This window comes from Macrobrachium nipponense, chromosome 9 (assembly GCF_015104395.2).
Source record: "Macrobrachium nipponense isolate FS-2020 chromosome 9, ASM1510439v2, whole genome shotgun sequence".
Lineage (NCBI taxonomy): Eukaryota > Metazoa > Arthropoda > Malacostraca > Decapoda > Palaemonidae > Macrobrachium > Macrobrachium nipponense.
In genome coordinates this window covers 28,499,430-28,522,230 of record NC_061110.1, presented here as the reverse complement: position 1 = coordinate 28,522,230, position 22,801 = coordinate 28,499,430, and the positions used below count along the sequence as shown (strand labels likewise).

General features: G+C 36.1%; 1 protein-coding gene across 1 annotated transcript in view; it reads right to left on the bottom strand.

Moving 5' to 3' along the window:
* Window positions 1-1,564: 1,564 nt before the first annotated feature.
* Window positions 1,565-22,801, bottom strand: part of LOC135218240 (unconventional myosin-XIX-like) — a 143,833-nt gene continuing 122,596 nt past the window's right edge. Inside the window, exon 16 of the mRNA XM_064254400.1 lies at window positions 1,565-10,049. Coding sequence (XP_064110470.1) covers window positions 9,951-10,049 — 99 coding nt within the window. The 3' untranslated portion in view covers window positions 1,565-9,950. The remainder of the gene's footprint in view (window positions 10,050-22,801) is intronic.

Below are 22,801 nucleotides of genomic sequence, written 5' to 3'. Positions count from 1 at the left end.
CCATATTTACAGCACATAAATCTAGTTTACTACAAATACTGGGTTGAATAACAATGCTGCCACACAGACTTGCCTGAAACCTGATTTACAATGTATGTCACTGAAATGTACTGTTGAATTATGAAACATAAGTTGGAAGAAAAATAAACAGCCTCTTAGAGTATGATGAACATAAAAACAAAGGACATAAAAGGGTTCTGAAATTTTTCATAGAAAGCAAAAATACAAGAAATTAGCACAATTATGTAATTAGTCACAGGATGATAATGATAATGACTGGGGAGTTTTACCTCTTATTGCAATGTTAAAATCCTCTAAACAGCCGGCCAAAAGCCGGTTTCCTATGGTGAGGGAGAAAAATGTATAGATCATACCTATTAAAATTTGCAAAGAGATATGGAAAATGTTGTCATAATTCTTAAAAGGAATGTGCCTTGGAGGTCCATCTATTGATGGAAATTATAACATATATAAAAACATGTTTTGCAATATTCTTTAGAAAGCTGAACATGAATCTGTCACCATAGCAACATGTTTGTGTTTTCCTCCATTTTAGCAACATGTTTGTGTTTTCCTCCGTATCTTAAAAAAAATGTCTATAGGGCCAAGAAATAAGTACATTTTAGATTTTAAGTCACTATAACTTAAAAAGTCTAAGTATTTCACTTCAGACCAAAAAGATTGCTGTAAAGTCAATTAAGTAAATGTAAACCTAAACTCTTCCCTTGTAGGACATATCTATCTTTCAAATTTTATCACTGGGTAAGATCAAATATTTCACCATCTCATATTGCAACAAAAGAGCACATTCTAAAAGTTGTTCAATTTAAACAAAATATTTCCAATCAACTTACAATGTCTCCAATCAGTTCAATGAAAAAGATGCTGAAATATGTGATACAAGTACACAAAAAATGGGAATGGAAGACTATCTGTACAAGATTACATACTATGGTTAGAATGAAAATGTCTATAAAGATCATAAAGTGAATGAATGACCCACCGAATAATTAAATACTGTACTACAATCCTCTACAGGCACTTTATGAGACATCGAGGTTTATTTAACTATTCAATCACTGAAAAATTAGTGTACACACAAACTGCTAATTTTGTTTTATAAATAATTTAGTTTGTTTCACAATAAACCCATTACAGCATTCATTTATGCCTGGAATGCAATTCATATGGGAGAACAGTCCCTGAATGCCCCAAAGTGATGACTGAAGGATCTACAACAGCACTCATGGAGACAGGAGAGGTGAGGAACCAAGGAGTTAAGGGGTTGCCATAAGAAAGGAATTACATGGATTGAGGTGCCTCAGAGATTTCATAGTTCATTCACAACAATGTGGCAGTCACTTGTCTAATATATTCTTGAACTGGCTAGGATTGATTCTACTGGAGGTCCCAGCTGGTGATCTGTTCCATAATGAAGCTAACTTTTTTTGTAAGGATGCTCCTTGTAGTGTCTTTGTAGCACATGTTATTTATACCTATGAATACCTTGATTATTCCTCCCATTAACCCTTATGGACGGATTGAACCTTGGGAGTAGTAATAACAGGTTTGGGGTGGTGGCTGGATTGATCCTGTAGATAAACAATATTACGCACCATCAATTTGGAAAGAATCTGGTGGGAAAGAGGCGCCAATACTTTTATAGCCCATAAATTCACTTATGGAAACTATTTTACTGACTAAGATCACAAGTGTGGGCATCTCAGGACTTCAGTAGTGCTTGTGACTTGAAGAGGGGAATGTTCTGCGTCTCTCACATGACGTCTTTGTAAATTTGCTCATAAATATACCAAGGTGTTGCTGCTGTTTTTTGTTCTTGTCTTTTTACGATAGTACGTCAGTTGTAAATGTAATTTTACAAAGAAAATTGCAAAGAAATATTAGAAAAAACATAAAATAAAAAAGTTACTGAATCTTTGTTCTCGGTAAACTTACATAAATATTTTTAAACACATATGCTAAGAATGTGTTACTGCTTTTATTTGTTATTTGTTTTGATGTGAGCAGTAGTAATTATAATTTTACAAAATAAAATAATTTATTTATTTGAAAAAACCTATATCAGTTGGTCAAATTTAGAACTGTCTTGTAAAATTGGCCCAACAAGGGTTTGTAAATACGTAGTCCTTTTCAACTCCTCGTGGAAGGTAGGGAAAAAAATTTTTTTCACCATGTACATTTGCATATCTTCATCTTTTCATTGATGTGTTCTTTGTTTTGTAAATTGTCCGACCTCAAAGTTTACCCGGCCTGAGGAGCAACATATCAATATATTTATCCGTCCATTAAGGGTTAATTGACCTCATAACTGATACTTCTATAGAAGAGTGCAGATTAAGGTGTTCTAGAACATTAAGTATAGTGTACAGTAAGGAAACTGTTTTGTAATACCATAAGGACTGTAACTCATTCATGAAAGAGATAACATGCTGTAGGATGTTAATAGAGTACATACAAATGATGTAAGTAGTAACAATATGAGATGTAAGGAGTAACAATATGACAAACATATGATGGTCTTCTAAATTACTAGCAATGGATGCCAGACAAGGGAAGGGATGCTACTAAAGGGTTCTGCAGGATGGTCCTGGCACCCTGGAGCTGAAAATGAAAGAACGAGAATGAATCCCCTGACCTGTCTTGGCAATGGAAATGCTATGAAAAACCATCTAAGGTGGAAGTAACAGCATTAAGACTTCTTAAGAATGCATGATAAGACTCTAAGACCAATAAAAAAACCCCAGTTAAGAGGTTCAAGATTGCTACAAAACCAATCTTCATAACCAGGGAATGATCCCAGTTGAGACTCAGGAACCCTAAAAAACCAGTCTTCAAGTCCAGGGAAAGATCCCAGTTAAAAGACTCGGGAACCTTACAAAAATACTCTTAAAGACCAGGCTATGATTCCCACTTGACAGACTCAGAACCCTACAAAACCACACTTCATAACCGGGAAATGATCCCTCTTGATAGACTCAGGAACCTTACAAAGCCACTCTTCATGACCAAGGAATGATCTCAGTTGAGAGACTCAGGAACCCTACAGAATCACTCTTCAAGACCAGGCAATAATCCTAGTAGAGTGTCTCGGGAATCCTACAACAACACTCTTCAAGATCAGGAAAAAATCCCAGTTGAGAGACTCTGGAACACTACCACTCTTGTGAAAATCTAGTATGGCCTATACGTAGTCTTGTTAATACAACTTCTTTGGCTCTTTCTTTTTTGAGATGATGACATCCATGAATGAACTTCACTTTTTATATTTCTCAGTTTGTTTGTAGTTGGCACTGATGTCCAATCTGTTTGCCAGTCTTGATATATTAAAGGCTTAATTGAGGTTATCCAGACTGATACTGGGGCATGTGTCATTGTTGATGGAATAGTGCAAGCTAATTTGGCAGCTGTATCTGCTTTTCTGTTTCCTTCAATTCCAACATGTGCTGGAATCCAACATATTTTTATTAATAGTCCCTGCTTGGAAGTCTTGCTGGGGCTACGCAAGATCCCAAGTCATCGTTTCAACTTTCCTTATCGGGGCATGTCCAGTCGGTCTTGCATAAGGTGAACGCCTCTGTGTCAGATCAGGACAGGTCTCTTCACTCAAGGGGTTCTTCCAAGTTGCTTCCCCCTCCACTCACGAGGCATAGGAAGTATTATGCTACAAAATTTGCCTACTTAATGGCTTGTCATCTTAATTCGGACGTCCTTTGTCTGAAGCCAGGGTTGACTTTGGAGCAGGTGAGGTTGGTGGCACAGTCCTTGACTCCACAGGTTGCCTTAGCTTTGGAGTCTATGGCAGCCTCCATGACAGGTCCCCAAAAGGGGTTGGTGAGTGCTTCTTCTCTTGCAAGTTTGTTGCAGTCTGGGGGCAAGGCGTTCTCGTATCTCGCACACCTGAGCTTCAGTTTGTGGGCTAATCTTCTCCTGATCAGAAGAGATGTGGCTTTGTTCAGGATAGCAAGATCGGTTGACCCTGGGTCTTTGTTGGTGTTGAGGAATGGAGACCTTTTATAATCTCAGTTTCTGTTCCCTCGCCAGGCTGACACGAAGGACAGGTTAGTGCACCAGGCTGTGTTAAAGTTACAGTTTCATTCTCGGAGACGTCCGGCCCCTCCTCCTCCCCCTGCCCAGCAATAGTCATGGAGATCATCGCCTGGTAGGCTGTGTAGAAGTTTGGTTTCGGCTTGGTTTCGGCAGGGCCTTCCCGTTCGTCCCAGTCTAGGTCAGAGGAACAATGTCCCGTTTGCTCCCGCTCTTTTAGGTCAAGAAGGGGCTCCAGGGGCAGAAATACGGGGGTCGTTGATAGGTTAGGCACCTCTCCCCCTCCTTTGCCATGGGTAGGGGGGGTTGCCTGGCAGGCCAGTGGGCCAAGTGACAGTTATGGGGCATGACCTCCGGGTTGGGTATCTACTGCCATTCAACTTCTCTCACCCACTCTCGGACAAACCTCTGCTCAGGTGGGTGTATCCCCCAGATTCTCTGAAGTTCTTGGCTCTCCAGGAGGAAGTGCAGAAGATGCTGGACAAGGATGCAATAGAGGAAGTGGTGCGTCCGTCCCCGGGGTTTTTTCAATCACATCTTGGTGCCCAAGGCGTCAGGGGGTTGGAGACCTGTGATCGACTTATTCACCTTGAATAATTTCATCAGGAAGACGAAGTTCAAGATGGAGACCCCGCAATTGGTGTTGGCAGCTGTGAGGGAAAGCGACTACAGAAGCTCCTACTCCAGTGTTGTTTTAGCTCCATTTATACAGATCATAAGTTGATCACACCCCTTTCACTGCACCATCTTTTTTGCACACTCCTCTTGAAGAAGTGCTACAGTAGTAGCACATCACACACGAGTGGTGGGGGAGAGTACACCTGCCCTTGGCAGCTGTCAAGAGAACAGACATTGGTCCCTTTATAGAGATGACATGAATATATGACAGGGTTTACTTTGCTACACTTTCAATGAGGTACAGGTACATTAAAATTGCACATACGTACATAGAAGAGCCATTCGAATGCAAAATATGCATGAATGGTAGTATAAATATCAGAAAGCCAATCTGACAGTCATTACAAGCCATTATCTGTAAAATCTGCAGAGCATTGCCAAGCCAACGAACAATTACAGAAAGGACAACATTGCAACCGAGATATACAAGTGAAGGCATGAGACAAAACCAATGAAAGAAGTCTATACTGTGAAAATATTACCACTTATTAATGCTAAAGAGCTTAAGTCCTAAATAATACTAATTCAAAATACTTAAGAACCAAAACTGCAGTAAGATGTAAGGACAGCCAAACTTACTCTTCATTCATAGTATAACTAAAGCACCAACTAGTTATTCACTACCTAATTATCAGTATGCACCAAGCCTACTCACTGGAAAAACACACTGAACTATTACCAACAGCTGCTACAGTGTTATTTAGAAAAAAAAGAGTTCCACATAGTTACTTACAATTAGCACCTGCTAACCATATGGCAGGTGATCAAGAAGAATGATGGTAAAGAATTGAGAAAAATTGTGAAACAGTAATTATCAAGGCAGTAAGAGTTTTATAAGTTGTGAATAATGAGAATACAGTTAACGATAATGCAGCACCAGAAAAAGTGTGATGAAAAAACAGCTTTCACAACAAACAAATCATAAATAGTAATATTGAATAATCTGTGTAACATAAGTACAAAAATTATAAAGATAAAAATTACAAAATAACTTCAATAATAACAGTTTTATTTAACTGAAGAGGAAGAATGAATAAAATTGCATGAATATCAGTAACACAGTTCTTACAGGAAGGATGTGAGATTACCAAAGCAGAAAGGGTATTTGTAAAAATGAGACTTTCAGCATTAGAAGGGCCTCTCGCCACGACTTGAAAATGGCTTTTTTCGCCTGAACAGCTTCCCAACATATCTATTTTTCTCATATGGAAAGGTGCAAGAGGCCATTTCCATATAAAAACCTAGGGTAAATAATTCTCTATAATGAGTATGATTTTCAGCTGTCTGGCCAGGAGATGCAATCGAGTGGAGGTTTGTAAAACAGAATGGCCTTTCACCACTCAGCTCCTGGGAATGCCAGCCTGGTACCGAACGCCCAAAGTTTCAGCCTTCCGCAAGGATTATAAACAAATCATGTGATTGCAGCTGCTATTTTTACTTATTATTTTGTAAATTTGCAGCTTCCATATTTTTGTGCATTCATTATGCCAGGACATGCTAGTGATTCTGTAGGTAATAGCTGTGGGGTTGAACTCTAATTTTTTTATACATACTATTATATGTCTGATCGCAAATACTTCCTCTCATAAATTTCAACTTTGTATCGTGAAAAATAAAGAAATTAGAGCAGGTTGAAGTTCCAAAACTTTGATGGCTCATAACTCAAAATATATTTTGGTGGTGAGCCTTATAATGCTGAATGCCTCAAATGGTAGAAAACACTGGAATATTTTAAGGTACTACTTAGAAATGGAAAAAAAATGTCAAGTACAAGGAAAGGGAAGAGAGGCTAAGGATGAAATAATTGGAAAGCATGAGAAAAAATTTTAAGCATTTCTGGAAAGAAGGATAATAGCAGAAAAAACTGTGAACAAGTATATCTTACTATTAAAAATGCAGGTGTGGTTAGAAAGAGCACTTTTAAAGTAGCTGAATTTAGAATTGAAATAGTAAGAAAAATTGCATTGTTAAAAGAGTTGAAAAAATATAAAATTACCAAAGAAAATATGAATGCAACAAAAATTATGAAATTAATTTATTATTAAAATTTAAGTTGATCTCCAAGTATGATTATTAGCAGATCAAGGACACTGGGTCCCTAAACCAGATCTTTTCATGAACATTTCTTTAAGCAAACTTCATTTAAAAATTCAGATATCTTTCAACCTTGACTGGAAATTTACTTTTGAGAAACAAAATTTTCCTGAATCTGGGGTACATGTGTCTATTATTAAAATATAAAGTTCAAACACCAAGAGAAAATGCAAAATGTCACACTGCAGCGCTAAATGGTTTTGCGAGTGTATTGGTAACAACACAGCAGCAAAACCATTTAGCACTAGTATACTAACATTTTCTATTGAAGTACATTAATGCAGTGCCTTCACTGTATTATTTTCTTGCTATAAAACGAAAACATTTGTTAATCATGAGAAATCCCTATACAGTACCTGTATATTTCAGCTTCAAGAAATAAAATCACAAGTCCCCTAACACTACCCACTGCTTGAGTTGCACTTCTTATTACTTTCAAGTTGATACTAGAATATATGACAGGGTACTAATTTTGAACACAGCTGCATTCATGACTTCAAATTCTGGTGGCCAAGCAATAACTGGCTTTCCAGTGCATAACAATTAAAATTTTAAAAATACAATATCATGCCACAAGTACATTTACTTGGCTCTGAAATCCCAAATTTTCCATATATAATTCATTCTGGGAGCCTTATCATAACCTAAACCCCTATTCTATGTAAGGTTTTCAAGTAGCAAACTTTGAAATTTTCACTTTCCTAAATGTTAAAAAATAGTGCGTAACTTACCACAGAATATATTTTATTTGATCTCTACATTATTAAAAGGAATGTAAATTGAAATCAAAAGGTATCAAAATCTGCAATACTTAAAATTTAAAAGTAATTAGATACTGAGTTTGCCATAAATTTCATGATACTGTGAAATGTCTAAATGTCTAGGAATTATTACAAGTAGTACAAGTGAATGACAAAATTAAAAGAGGTCTTTTCAATGTACAAAAGGACAAAATTGTGAACTGTAAGAAGTGGCCTTTTCAATGTATAAAAGGACGTAAAGTTGTGGACTGTAAGAAGTTGTCATTACCAAAATAAGACACCATATTTGGAGAAAACATCTCTATTAGCACTTCATTCTTGGACTTATGTTTGAAACCACCTTGATACTAAGTACTCACACCTTTACTAATGATTCATCAAGAAAAATTGTACTAATGAAATCATACAGCAAACTGAAATATATTAGTACTGATACTGATTTCAAAGTCGTAATACCCAAGTATTTAAGAAAAATCAACTTCTACTTACTTAAATTAAAGCTTCTTGTTTGGCTGAATAACATTTGATTAAACAATATATGGAATATATTCTATGATGATTTCATTTACTAGTGCAAGTTTGATTACTGTCACTGTAAACTGCTTAATGTGACAGAAAACACATCTGAATCTGTAACAAATATAAGAGACCATATCTTTTTTCTTAAAAAAGCATTAGTATTAATTCTGTATCTGATTTCTTAATACTGTTTAACATTGCCTAAATAAAACCTCTCTTCAATCTGCCTATAGCTGCAACAAATCTTCACCATACCAAAAAATGGGCATAATTCTTTTAAAGATGTGAAATTAAATGTAGTAGTTCAAATGCTGAGAAGAAAATTAATAACAAATGAACAAAATTTGCATTTACAAAACCATTTGGTTTTCGTTATATTTCTTTATCAAAATGTTGAAATAATTTCTCTATGACAAAACATGATACCAATTTATCCATTACTTTCCAACTTTCTCCCTGGTAATAACATTAAAGGAATAATATAGATATTTTTTTACAGTCCTTGTGTAACATAACATGTGAAGTATACCTCCAAATACACACCAACAGCTTCGCACTGAATAACTTATTTTACTTGTAAATATAAGCTAAACAAGGCTGTAAGAACAATTAAAAATGGCATGAAATAGCAAAAATACAAAACTTTACACACGAAAGTGTTGTGCTTCTGAATTCCATGCCAACTGAATGCGCCTGATCTTGTCCACTCTGCACACATCCAAATACTATATATTTAAACAAAAGAGTTCCAAAGGCAGTAAAATGATACATAATACTTGGTAAGTCTCACCAGTAATTTGAGATGAAAAGAGAGAAATAAGCAAACAAAGAAACTAGTACGTACCTACATACCAACAACACATGTACAGTGGTAAAATTCCTGAATGCATATATGAAAATGTCATAATATTGCTAAGAACCTGTAATTAGCACACACAAAATTTCTGTGGTACTCTCTAGTTTTAGTTTGAATCAGAGGATATATAAAAATATACAAATCATATTCAAGAGTAGTAATACTTCAGTGTTCATAAGTCAATACGAACCAAGAGTTCTGAGCAAGATGAGAGCAACAATTCCCCTCAAACTATGGATCATGATATGTTTTAGTCTAACTTTTCTGATATGATGCAAGAGAGAGCGAGCTCTTGCACTTTCAAATTAATCTATGAAAGTGCACCTACTAGCAGACAAAATGAAAGCATGTGCAGGTTTACATAAAATAGTAAAGTTACACATGACAAAATAAGGCATTGTCTACAACCATCATGTAGGGCGAGCTCTACAACACCAAACTAATATGGACATTTGTACAGGTATTCAAAAATATGAAGCACCCCAATAATTTACCAATTACATAATGCAGTGGATCAAATATTTTTATACAAGTCACAATAATACTATCTCAGAAAGTTAAATACTTAACAGCTGTACTGATTTATACTGATAAACTTTCAAATTTAATGTTGTAAGACTGCTACTGACAAACAAGGTACAACTTGACCATAAAAATAAAACAAATGGCTAATGTCTCAAAGAAATTCAAGTATGTTTACCAAAGGCTATGACATCTGTTTTTTACACAAATGCTTCATGATGAAAATGGCACCAAAACAATTACCTTAATGCTTAGTTGAAGTGCTGTCCTTTGCTGCATTTAATGCATACAAGTTAATGAAAATAAAAAAAAAAATAAAAAATTCCTTCAAGCAGCACCGCTGCTGTCAAAAAAAGGCCCCAAAACTAAACCTTTTCTTTTGTATCCCTAAATAATGGAAAAGGTAGTCTTCATTGCCTAAAATAAAAAAAAATAGTCTTATAATAATATAAACCTCAGTGTAATATATCTAACAAACCATGTGGACGTTCATGATACGGTAAATTATATGAGAATGGCAGGCATGTAGGGCGAGTGTGGAATTTAATGCCAACCTGAAAGAGATTGTTCCATTAATACATTAAAAATAAACCAAACATTTCATTATGATATGTTTACAATGGTGAAATTTAATGGTTTAAAATTATAAAAATATAAAAATTATTTTACAAAATGCACAGCCAAACAGAAATTGATTTTTAACCTCTCTTGACAGAATACAAACCATTACCTCACTACTAGAGCTCCTACTTATGATCTTACATGGATTTTGTAGTATTCTCAAGCATGTGTTCCTTTGTGCTGCAGTGGATATACATACATTGTGTGTATGTGTATATATGCATATGTATATAATATATATATATCTATATATATATATATATATATATATATATATATATTATATATATATATATATATATGTGTGTGTGTGTGTGTGTGTGTGTATGTATGTGTATGTGTATATGTGTATATATATATATATATATATATATATATATATATATATATATACTATATATATATATATATATATATATATATATATATATATATATATATATATATAATATACAGTAGTACCTCGAGATACGAAAGGCTCTCAACTTACGAAAAATCCAAGTTACGAAAGCCGGTGCGAAAAATTTTACTGCTCTACATACGAAAAGTTTTCAAGATACGAAAGGTTTCTGTAAGTCCGAGATTCGCCCGATAACAATTTTGAAACTCGCGCCGCACGCCGCCATCTTAGTTATAGTAGACTCGCCACCATCCTCCTGCTCTCCCATTGGTTCCTGATGCTAGCCAAGCCATGAGATCCTTCTCTCTGATTGGACAGCATCCCTCCCATCATGCATCTTCTATATGTACGTGTTGGCGTCCCTTAGCTCGGCCACTCCGCACCCGAAACTTTACCGTACGCAATCGGCATTCGTTCGCTCCAACGATTTTGTTTAGTAACGTAAATTCGTTAGTGATTTTGTTGCAGTACATATTATCGTGTTGTGCGAAGACTGTATATTGTGTAACTTTACGTAAATTAACGTAGTCATGGGTCCCAAGAAAGTTGAAATTCACGGAAAGAAGCGCATGCTCTCTTTGGAGACAAAGATGGAGATCATAAAGAAGTACGAAGCTGGTATGCGATTGAGTGTGATCGCAAAGGAATACGGCCGTAATCCGTCGACAATAGGCACCATCCTTAAACAGAAGGATGCCATCAAAGCAACTACACCGTCGAAGGGCATCACTATTTTGTCCACCAAGAGGAGCCATGTGCACGACGAGATGGAACGGCTGCTCCTCATCTGGATAAAAGACAAAGAAATCATTGGCGATACAGTAACGGAGACAGCAATCGCTCACAAGGCCAGTGCTATTTTCGACGATTTGATTGCGCAGGCGGAAGACGACGGAGGGGAAGGGACTTCAACGCCAACCCCAGAGTTCAAGGCTTCGCATGGCTGGTTCGAGAAATTTCGTAAACGGACTGGCATCCATTCGGTGGTGCGTCATGGGGAGGCTGCCAGCTCGGACATGAAAGCGGCCGAAGCCTTTAAAAAGACGTTCGACGAGATGATGACCAAGGAAGGCTACAGTTCTCAGCAAGTCTTCAACTGTGATGAGACTGGCCTTTTTTTGGAAAAAAAATGCCTCGGACATACATCATGAGGAAGAGAAGAAGCTACCCGGGCATAATGCCTATAAAGACAGGCTTACGCTCGCACTTTGTTCGAACGCCAGTGGGGATTGCAAGGTGAAGCCCCTACTGGTGTATCACTCAGAGACTCCTCAAGCCTTCAAGGCCCACAAAGTGTTGAAGGAGAAGCTTCCAGTGATGTGGAGGGCTAATGCAAAAGCCTGGGTAACAAGGCTTTTGTTCACCGAGTGGGTAAATCTGTGTTTCGGCCCGACTGTGAAGAGGTTTTTGCAAGAGAAGTGCCTCCCCCTGAAATGTCTGCTGGTGTTGGACAATGCCCCTCCCCACCCTCCTGGCCTCGAGGAAGATATCCTAGCGGAGTATTCCTTCGTTAAGATTCTTTTTCTTCCGCCCAACCCACCCCTCTCCTCCAGCCCATGGACCAGCAAGTGATAGCGAACTTTAAGAAGCTGTACACGAAACATCTTTTCAAGAGATGTTTCGATATCACCGTACCACAAACCTCACCTTGCGTCAATTTTGGAAGGAGCATTTCGACATCGTCATTTGCATCCGACTCATTGACCTAGCTTGGCAGGTGGTTTCGAGGCGAACCTTGAATTCCTCGTGGAGGAAACTCTGGCCTGATGCCGTATCCGCCAGAGACTTTCGAGGGATTCGACGTGGGTGAAGCTGGTGCTGCAGAGTCAGAAACAGTTGATGATCCCGAAACTGTTTTGGAACCAGATCTTGACGAGATCGTTGCACTCGGCAAGTCCATGGGGCTGGTCGTCGACGAGGACGACATCAACGACCTTCTCGGGAGGCGGCACCAACGAGGAGCTTACGACGGATGACCTGAAGGAGTTGGAGGCCATGCAACTTAACGTCATTCAAGAGGAGTTCTCTAGCAGCGGTGAGGAAGAGGAGGAGGAGCCTATGACAACGGCAGAAATTAAGGATATATTCTAGGCGCTTTTCATAAAGTGCAATTGTTATCGAAAAAGACACCCCGAAAAGGCTCACACAGGTCGTAAGCTTGCCGGCCAGTTCCGATGACGTTTGCTTGAGTTGTTTCAGGAACATTGTGAAAAGTAGGCAGAAGCAATCTTCCTTGGATCGTTATTTTTTAAAGAGGCCTTCAGCATTAGCAGGAGTAAGCAAAAAGGAAGAACCAAGTGATAAAAAACCGAAAGTTGAAAGCAAAAAGGAAGAACCAAGTGATGAAAAACAGAACGTTGAAAGCGGTGATGAAGTTGAAATTCTGTAAAAAAAAAAAAAAAAGCCTACGTAAAAGTAAAAAAAAAAAAAGTTAAAAATAAAAAAAAAAAAAAATTTTAAAAAAAAAAAAATACGTTATCTGCCGTTTGTCCTCCTCCTCCTCTGCCGCCACTATCGGAGATAGCCTCACTCGAAAAGTAAGCTTCCACATTTTACGTTACAGTAATAATATTTCTTGTACACTAAATAATTACTTTATTTACAGGTTTGGGATTTTTATTCTTAATTTAGGTATTGAATGGTCCAAATTGTTGTAGTATTTCATTGTTTTATAGTCAATTTAGCTTTATTATGAAATTTAATGGGGTGTTTTTGGAAGGCTTGGAACGGATTAGCCATTTTACATGTAAATGTGTTTCAAGATACGAAAAACTCATATTATACGAAGGCCGCCTCGGAACGGATTAATTTCGTATCTCGAGGTACATCTGTATATACATTATATATATATATATATTATATATATATATATTATCTATATATATATACATTATAATATATTTTATTTTTATATATATATATATATATATATATATATATATATATATATATATATATATATATAGATATATTAATATTATTATATATATATCTATATATATTAGGGGCTTTGTGCCTTGTATGATAAGGCGCCCTATGAGGTAATGTTTAGACTAGCGATAATCTTACGCTAAGTCGGTTGGTATTGCACTTCCATCTTCAATGGAGTGTCTGGGGGTTTGTAGATCACTTACGAAGTCGGTATTATCTTGTTAGTTATTACGCCGATGTGTTAACTCATGGTGAGGAGGTTCTTGTAGAAAACAGGAAATATAAAAACAAATGTATTCTTCTGAAGTTTTACATGCTGAAGATCAGATATGATTGTACAAGTCTCTAATAACGATAGCTTGATCGCTTCTGCCAATGATGATGGCTAATCCTATTCCTCTACATGATAAAGCTTAGGTAAAGAGGTACAGGTCTTCTAATGACGATAGCTAACTCTGTTCTACTGTCTACCATCTCTGTTACAAGTTATGAAGGAACAGACAGTAGTTCGAACATATGAACATACATACAAATGACATAGTTTCATACGAACACACAATCAAATGAGACACGCTACAGATCACGTAGGCCGTTTGAATTATAGGTCGGGGTAGTTGTCTCAAGCAGGGAGCTTGGACTAAGTTTGTAAATACAATTGAATGACTAAAGGTGACCGCATGTCAACTTAGCCTACATACTTATTGTATACGTCATCTTTAGCGTCTCTAGTCTGATCACATTCCTGCAAGCAATCTTTTATATATATGGACTAACATTCCATATTATTATTATGTAATCACTTACATCAGCTCAGTCCAGCTACCAAAACCAACTACTGAATATTACTCAAACTTGACTTGCACTTGACTTATAGGAGTGTGATACAGAACAACTATGGGAATATATATAGATAAGTAAATAAAAATTCATGGTGTACATGAATTGATTCAAGTAATAAAATATAAAACAATGACATTGGTAATAATAGTGATCACGTGATATATAATGATACAGTTTTTCACTTCATTTCATTAAGATACATATGCTACAGAAAATACTAATGTACTCTGACAATTGCATAGAATGAAGATTAACATGATAAAAATCATATTTTAACTGATAAAAAAATTTCATATATGAATTGATAAAAATTATTAATGTTTATGCTGATTGATTCGTTGATTTTCATGCTTAATGTTATATATCTGATTCATTAATTCATATACTAACTGCAGATATTGGTAAGATAAAAGGTAACAGATTGATTATAGGCTACCTGAGTTTGTTTACATATGTATATGGATTCATATAAACTTATGATTAATATATGTGCACTTTAAATAGATTCCTATTGCGTACACGCAAAGATATATTTCGATTCTGTTATTTATGATCATTTATATATAGATTCCTATGCGTACACGCAAAAAATATATTTCGATTCTGTTATTTATGATCATTTATATAGATTCCTAGTGCGTACACGCAAAAAATATATTTCGATTCTTTTGTTTATAGATCATTTATATATATATTCCTAGTGCGTACACGCAAAAAATATATTTCGATTCTGTTATTTATGAATCATTTATTATATATAGGATACATGACCGAGGTTATACTACTTCACATTTAACTAGCTTTCGAACCACTTTTCGTCCATTACACAGTTCCAGACAACCACCTATAACCCAATGAAACAGCCGTTTTCACAGGGTTAAAACAAGGGAAAAATTTGCCTGGGGCGGGTCCAACGTTCTATTTTTGCGCTCATACTTATTCTCTGCATCCTAAGCTACACGATTACGTTCGCGATGAATAAAAAAAAACATCCCCAGCACGAGTCCTTCGCCAGCAAAGTAGAGTTGAATATCCTTCAGGTCGTAATTGTCGGAAGTATGTCCCTTTTGTAGTCGAATTCCGACAGCCGCTGGAGCGTTCCGCATGACAACCGAGATTAACGACGAGATACGGTGTCGGTCGAAGAAGTCCATGAAAATTCCTTTCACATTGTAGGCGGTTGTTACTTGACTGTAGTCGTCCGCTGCGACGAACGATTTTTTGAAAGTTGCGATGTGAAACTCTCGTACTGCAGGATACTGTAACCAGGTTCCATTAATCAGCCTGCAAGTGAAATTATACTTGTCACAAGGCAAAGTAAATACAGACGACATCCAAATACAGGGGGAGAGAGCCATTTAGACCAGACTTAAACCCGCATGAATTCGCTGATATTTTGGAATTCAAAGAGTCCGCTGTACAAACTTTTTTATCCATGCATTAACAATGAGTGAACCTATCCAGGTCTATGATGACTGTAAAAATATCCATAATTAAAAAAATAACAGATATCAATACGATTCCAAAGAAAATTCTATATTAACTGGTAGTAAGTTACTAGACAAAGAAGTGGAAAACGGAGCTATTTGTAAGATTGCCAGGCAACATAAGAGTCAAAGAGGAGATTAATCATGATTCTGTATTTCTCTATGCTAACTGAAATTAAGTTGTGATAAAATCTGATCCTATGTGCCCTAACAAAGTTTCATATTCAAGTTTCCCGTCGCATCCTCTGAGGTTAATTTTAAAAACATTATTAATAGGTAGGAGATGCAACGAAAAAAAACCCACTATGTAACTAATTTCTAAATAAACTTTGGGTTTTTCAAGAAAATGTGACATTTTTCCCATGAATATTTTTACTCGAATTGCAATATGCTAATGTTGCAAGTAAATAATCCATATCTATATCGTGACTCTAAATGCTATGAGGTTCAGAAAAATTAATCCATTTTGTTGTTATAGAAATTCTATGCCTTATTTTGTTTATTAATTTTAAAATGATTGCAAGTTGCATTGACGCATACCGATAGACACTTGTACTAACGTCTGCCTTGCCCATGAGAAGTTCGGGCTAAGCATTCCTTTCTCCAGTCAATCTGCTTTTGCAAGCAGAGACGACACACAGATGAAGCCTGTGAAGCAGATTATTGAGGTTAAAAGGAACAAATGCTGATATGGCAATGATGACGTCGTCACTTGGCAGGAGATTGCTCTCAGCCAGCTAAGAGTTACGTTACTTGCTGTAATAAATACGACTTTAGGATAAATTTATTATCTTTTAATACTCGACCCCACACGAAAAGAATGTCTGAAAAAAAACAGTACCAAAATTGAACAATATATTAGTTTCATGTTGGAAATCTGCATAATTGTAATTATGTTAAATTAAATATTCCTTATTCAAACTATATGAAAAAGGTTTCCATACAAATTCTATATATTATATTAGCCCTGTATAAGATTCATATAGGATTATTTCATAGATAACATTTTCACTTCTAGACTTCCTGACTTTAAAATCTCTTTTATTTATTTATTTATTTATTTATCATTATTTTTATTATTTATTTATTTATTTTATTTTTTTTTTTTTTCATTGACTACGAATATAAATCACCGGGACAGACAATATGTCAGTAGATTTTGATATGTGTTTTGAACTTTTAGCTTATTTGTCATTACTAAAGCTTAAGTTAGAGTTCAAATCTTTACGCATATATATTTGGATATTTAATTATCTATGGTTATGTTTTGCTTATTGATTTTATCGTGATTCCTTTTTTATTAATAATTTGTAACCCTTCCGACTTCTTACGGAGTGTATTATATTGACTCCACTTGTATCCATATTTATTTTATTTTTTTATATTTATTTATTTATATATTTTTTATATATATATTTGATAAATTAATGGTTGGCTTGAATATGTGGAAAAGTGTTCTAGCGCGTACCGTATAAGGCTACTTGCGCATCAATTCTATAAATACAAGATATAAATGATAAAGGTATTTAAAACCGCGAGAACCGCTATAATCCAGTTCGGATCCAACATCACGAGTTGTAACTCGTAAGACATTGACACTTCCTATTTAATTATCAGTTATTCTACCAAACCGATTGACTCTGGGTGATAAATATATTATTGGTTTTCTTAATGGAAAGGAATTCACACAACGTGTTAAGGAGATTATTATTGATTTACACCACCCGAGTCACAGATTATTATGTGTTGAATTCCATATTTACTGATTTAGCACTCATAAATATTCGTAACGCACTCAATTGCGGTGTTTGTTTTTAGTGCGGCTATTCTATATAACGTGTCAAGGACTATTAACACTAAGAAGTGTTTATTCCCTCTGTCAGACTCGTAATTCTGTTAATAATTCTACGTATATTCTTTCAAGGATTGATTTGGCACAGGATAGGCCCTTAACTGACAGGTGTCTTAGTGTGTCCCTTGTTTTCATGACATGTGTTACAATTAGTTATGTGCTTTTTATATCTGTAAGCATTGTAGGCCAGTAAAACAGTGATTTGGCTTTCTGTGACATAGTAGGGAAACCTGGATGACGGAATGCAACCGTTTATGACGATTGGTATGAAGAGATTATTACTACTACCTGGTCGTTAGTCATCTGCTGTGTTCTTCGGGTTTTTCCTCGTCACGGACCTACTATAATATTACTTTTGATTACATTATTCTGATACATACTTTAAATATACTTTTGCTTTTAGGGTTTCTGCTCGAAGGGTTTATTGTTTTGCTTAGCCGCTGACCCTGTTTCCGTTTCGAAGTGTTTATTGTTTGGTGTTTATTGTTGCTGACTCTGTTTCCGTTCGAAGTGTTTTTAATTGGTTTTGGGATATGTCTGTTGACTCTTGCTTTGTTCAGTTTGTAACAGTTCTGCGCTCCAACCCAGATATTCAATGCTCGCGATCTCTTGGGTTAAGGAATTTTCTTGTTTAGATACGGTTTTTAACAATAGGCACGGATGTTTCTATATCTTTTAGTCCAATTAATGGTTCTATGCAGTATGGTGCGGGATTGCGGGATAATGCGTCAGCTATGATAATTGCTTTCCCAGGTAGATATCTTATATCTTGGCTCCAAAGACCTGAATGATCATTTGTCCACCGAGTTCCTTTTGGACTGTGATTAAAGCCTTTGAAAAACTCGGTAAAGGACTCATGTTCAGTAAGGACTTTATCAGGATAGCCATAGATTATGAACTTAAAATGTACTAGTTAGTTAAAGATACCTAGCCCTTCCTTGCCTATTACTGCATATTTACTTTCAGAGGGCTTTAGTTTACGTGAATAAAAAGCTATAGGAAAGAAACTGTTTATCATATTGCTGAAGTATAGTATCCCTCTTACCCCTTGGTCTGAGGCGTCTGTTGCAATAAAAAAAAAAAAAAAAAAACAAAAAAAAAAAAAAAAAATTCCTTATTTAAATCTGGGATTTTTAAGTTAGGTAAGCTGCATTATTCCGCTTTTAAGATATCGAACGCCTGTTGATGCTTTTAGACCATAATCAATCTACGCTCTTCTTCGTAAGATCTGTTAAAGGAGCTGTCATGATTGAAGAGTTACATATTTACATACGATTGTAATACCCACTACAGCGCAAAAGTGCTGTATCCCCCTTTTACGTTAATAGTACCGGAAAGTTATGAATAGCCGACACCTTACCATGGACTACTTCAAGACCTTGACCAGACACATAAAACCTAGATAAACATGTTCGGTTTTTAAAAACTCACATTTAGATATTTTACTCTGAGATTATTTGTTCTTTGTCTCTGTAGCACTAGCTCTAGTTTATGTGAATGTACTTCTAAGGTATTAGAAAAGATTACAAGATCATCCATATAGGCATGTAGGGTATCCCCTAAAAGTCTCCAAACACTAATTATTGTAATTTTGGGGCGCAACGTAAGCCGGAGGCATACGTAAAAATTGATAATGTCCCCTGAGTGTGCTGAACTGTGTATGAGGTTACAATCACTTAGGTAATGGTATCTGGTAAAAGCCTTTAAGTAAGTCCAAGTTGGTGAAAAAAAAAATTTATTCTAACCTAACAGAGATAAGATGTCGTCGGTACATCGCACTGGAAACTATCGGGAGTCGTTTCCTTGTTTTAAGCGACAGAAATCTACGCAGATACGCCAAGTCCGATCTTTTTATGGCATGACGTTTGAGGGGAAAAAATTATATGGGCTATTTGATTTCCTAATGACTCCTATTACTAACATTTTTCAACGTCGTCATTTATCTCTATTTTGAAATTTCATTGAGAGTCTATACGAAGGTACGTATATAGCTTTATGTTTGTCCTTAGACTGTATTTTGTGTTAAATTACATCTGTTTTTTCCCAGAGATCACTCGCTAGTGAGAAACTTCCTGGTATTCAGGTAAAAGATAAAAAAAATTTCTGCTGAATCACCTCTGCTTGAATGACTTTACTGATATTATTTAGATAGATTATCAGAGAGATTCATCACGACTGGTTGGGCGGGATTAAAAATTAGCAACAATAAAAGAAATGCGATATTTATATGTATAGGTTTTTGTGGATTACTATATTAACTTGTTTGCAGCGAGTCAAACCGTGTCTAGGCTTTGTTCGCGGAAATCGTTATATTTCAGAGTGTCGGGAAGGATTAAAATTTCATTTCCCAGCAAAGTCTTTTTACACGCACTAAGACATTCGAGGGTGCATGCTTCTCGAGATTTGCGTGCAAAGTGCGATTGCGGTTGTGGGAAAATTCTGTGGGTCATTTGAACAATGTTACGATTTATGAGACAAATGTATAGTTCCTTTATATAAGTTATATTTGATTAACTGTCTCATTTTTGTTCAAACGGATTTTAATATGTTTGAAGGTTTATAGGATTTCCCTTTGATAAACACGCCTTATTTTGCAGGATGTAAGTTAATATTTTGTATACCCCTAGATGAATCTTACAATTTACACTATACAGATCAATGTTTTTTATAACTATAGAGGTATCTGAAACGCTCGCTTATCCGGACTTCTCATTAGGGAAGTTCGAACAACGCGGACGGAGTCCGTAAATACAGGATATTACGTGTACTAAAGAATAAACAAGATATTCTAATTTTTACGGCGCGTACAGTCGGGCTTTATCCACCACTACTTATAATAACTTACGTATTAAAAAAAAAACGAAACCTGCTCTGATTACTTTATACGGTCGTGTGTTTCATAGGAAAAAACCTTTTTAATTCAAAAAGATATCGTATGTATGAACCAACATCGCTTTTCCCCACTCTGCTAGAGTCGCTTATTGTATGGAATTTGCTATGCTTTGAAAACTTCGGCAGTTTTTGACTGACCTTGACCGCTTGACTAGGTGACACAGTCACCGAGTTTGCTTGTTTGATTCTGAACGGGCTACTGTTTTCTATTTCTTTTTGTAATAATTAGGATCCTTCTCTTTATTACCATCGGCAACGTATTGTGTGTTTTTAGCATTATGTTGCTGGTTATGAATAAAGCAATGAATGACGAACTATTAGGAACTGAGCGATTACTAATAAGACAAGTTATCACTACTGCATACAATATTAACTGTTTGTACTTCATTCTTTGCTAAAATTTGAAATAGTGAGGGATCCCTGGTCAGCGCATTTAGCCTGATGAAAGTTTTTTGCAGACATGTTATTCCTTGCAATCCAGCCATATTTTAAAGTTAAGTTGAGTCATTGAGGTTCGATATAATATAACTCAAAAAACCTCAAGGCTAAAACTGCGATCGGGACTTTGCAAAGGAGCATTTATTGTCATGACCCGAAATAGTGTTACCTCTAATTTTATATAGATTTGTACGGGTGTTCCACTTGTTTTTTTGTGTGTTTTCTAATCACTACGGTGCTTAACGACCCATATCCATGCATCTGTATAAATACAGACGTCCACTGCGTAAACGCATATTCACTGTTTAATATGATTTGTTACGTAAGGATTAATAATCACCCAAAATGATAAAAATTAACATAGTATATGATTATGATATTTCAGTAGAACTTCTGGAAACAGACACTCAAAGATAAAAAACTCGCAGTAGCGAAATCTCAATGATGTAGATAATTTCTGTAAAAAAGTAAGATCAAGAATGTCTCGTAACTTCAGCCACAGGAATAACGAAATTCGACCTGCAAAGGAAACACTCAAAGTTACTCCAAATGAATAAAAAATTGTACTTAGCTTGCTTTTGTGGGTAAGTCACGGTGTTCCGATAACGACACACGGCCTTGGTCCTCCTTCCTCTATTTAGCGGATGACCTGGTTTGGCTTCAGTTTCCCCCGTGCGCGTTGTTTCGATGATTCGAGCCCTTGAAAGATCCGATCTGCAGACGCGTTCGGTTTGTTTCTTGAAGTGCCGGAAACGCTCACTAACGATGTTTTCTTGAATGATTCTAATGAGAGACGAAGCTTGCGTTTGCCGTAGGAAAAAGACACGTCGGTTTTGTTTCTTGAAGTTATTCACTAAACGAGGATACTAAGTTGCTTGAAGAATCTGCTGCTTTCGTCGTCGTTGAGGAGTTCTTATTGTTTTCTGAAGTCGCTCACTAACGATGATACTAGGTTGCTTGAAGAATCTGCTGCTTCCGTCGTCGTTGACTTCTTATGATACATGATTTATTATTCTGGTTTTTCTTCGTAGGACGTTGTAGAGTTCTTCTGGTACGCTGGCCACCAATATTAGGGCTTGTGCCTTGTATGATAAGGCGCCCTATGAGGTAATGTTAGACTAGCGATAATCTTACGCTAAGTCGGTTGGTATTGCACTTCCATCTTCAATGGAGTGTCAGGGGGTTTGTAGATCACTTACGAAGTCGGTATTATCTGTTAGTTATTACGACGATGTGTTAAACTCATGGTGAGGAGGTTCTTGTAGAAAACACAAAATATAAAAATATATGTATTCTTCTGAAGTTTTACCATGCTGAAGATCAGATATGATTGTACAAGTCTTCTAATAACGATAGCTTGATCGCTTCTGCCAATGATGATGGCTAATCCTATTCCTCTACATTGATAAAGCTTAGGTAAAGGGGAGGTACAGGTCTTTCTAATGACGATAGCTAACTCTGTTCTTACCTGTCTACCATCTCTGTTACAAGTTATGAAGGAACAGACAGTAGTTCGAACATATGAACATACATACAAATGAACATAGTTTCATACGAACACACAATCAAATGAGACACGCTACAGATCACGTAGGCCGTTTGAATTATAGGTCGGGGTAGTTGTCTCAAGCAGGGAGCTTGGACTAATGTTTATAAACAATTGAATGACTACAGGTGACGGCATGTCAACTTAGCCTACATACTTATTGTATACGTCATCTTTAGCGTCTAGTCTGATCACATTCCTGCAAGCAATCTTTTATATATATGGACTAACATTCCATATTATTATTTATGTAAACACTTACATTATATGATATATATATATATATATATATATATATA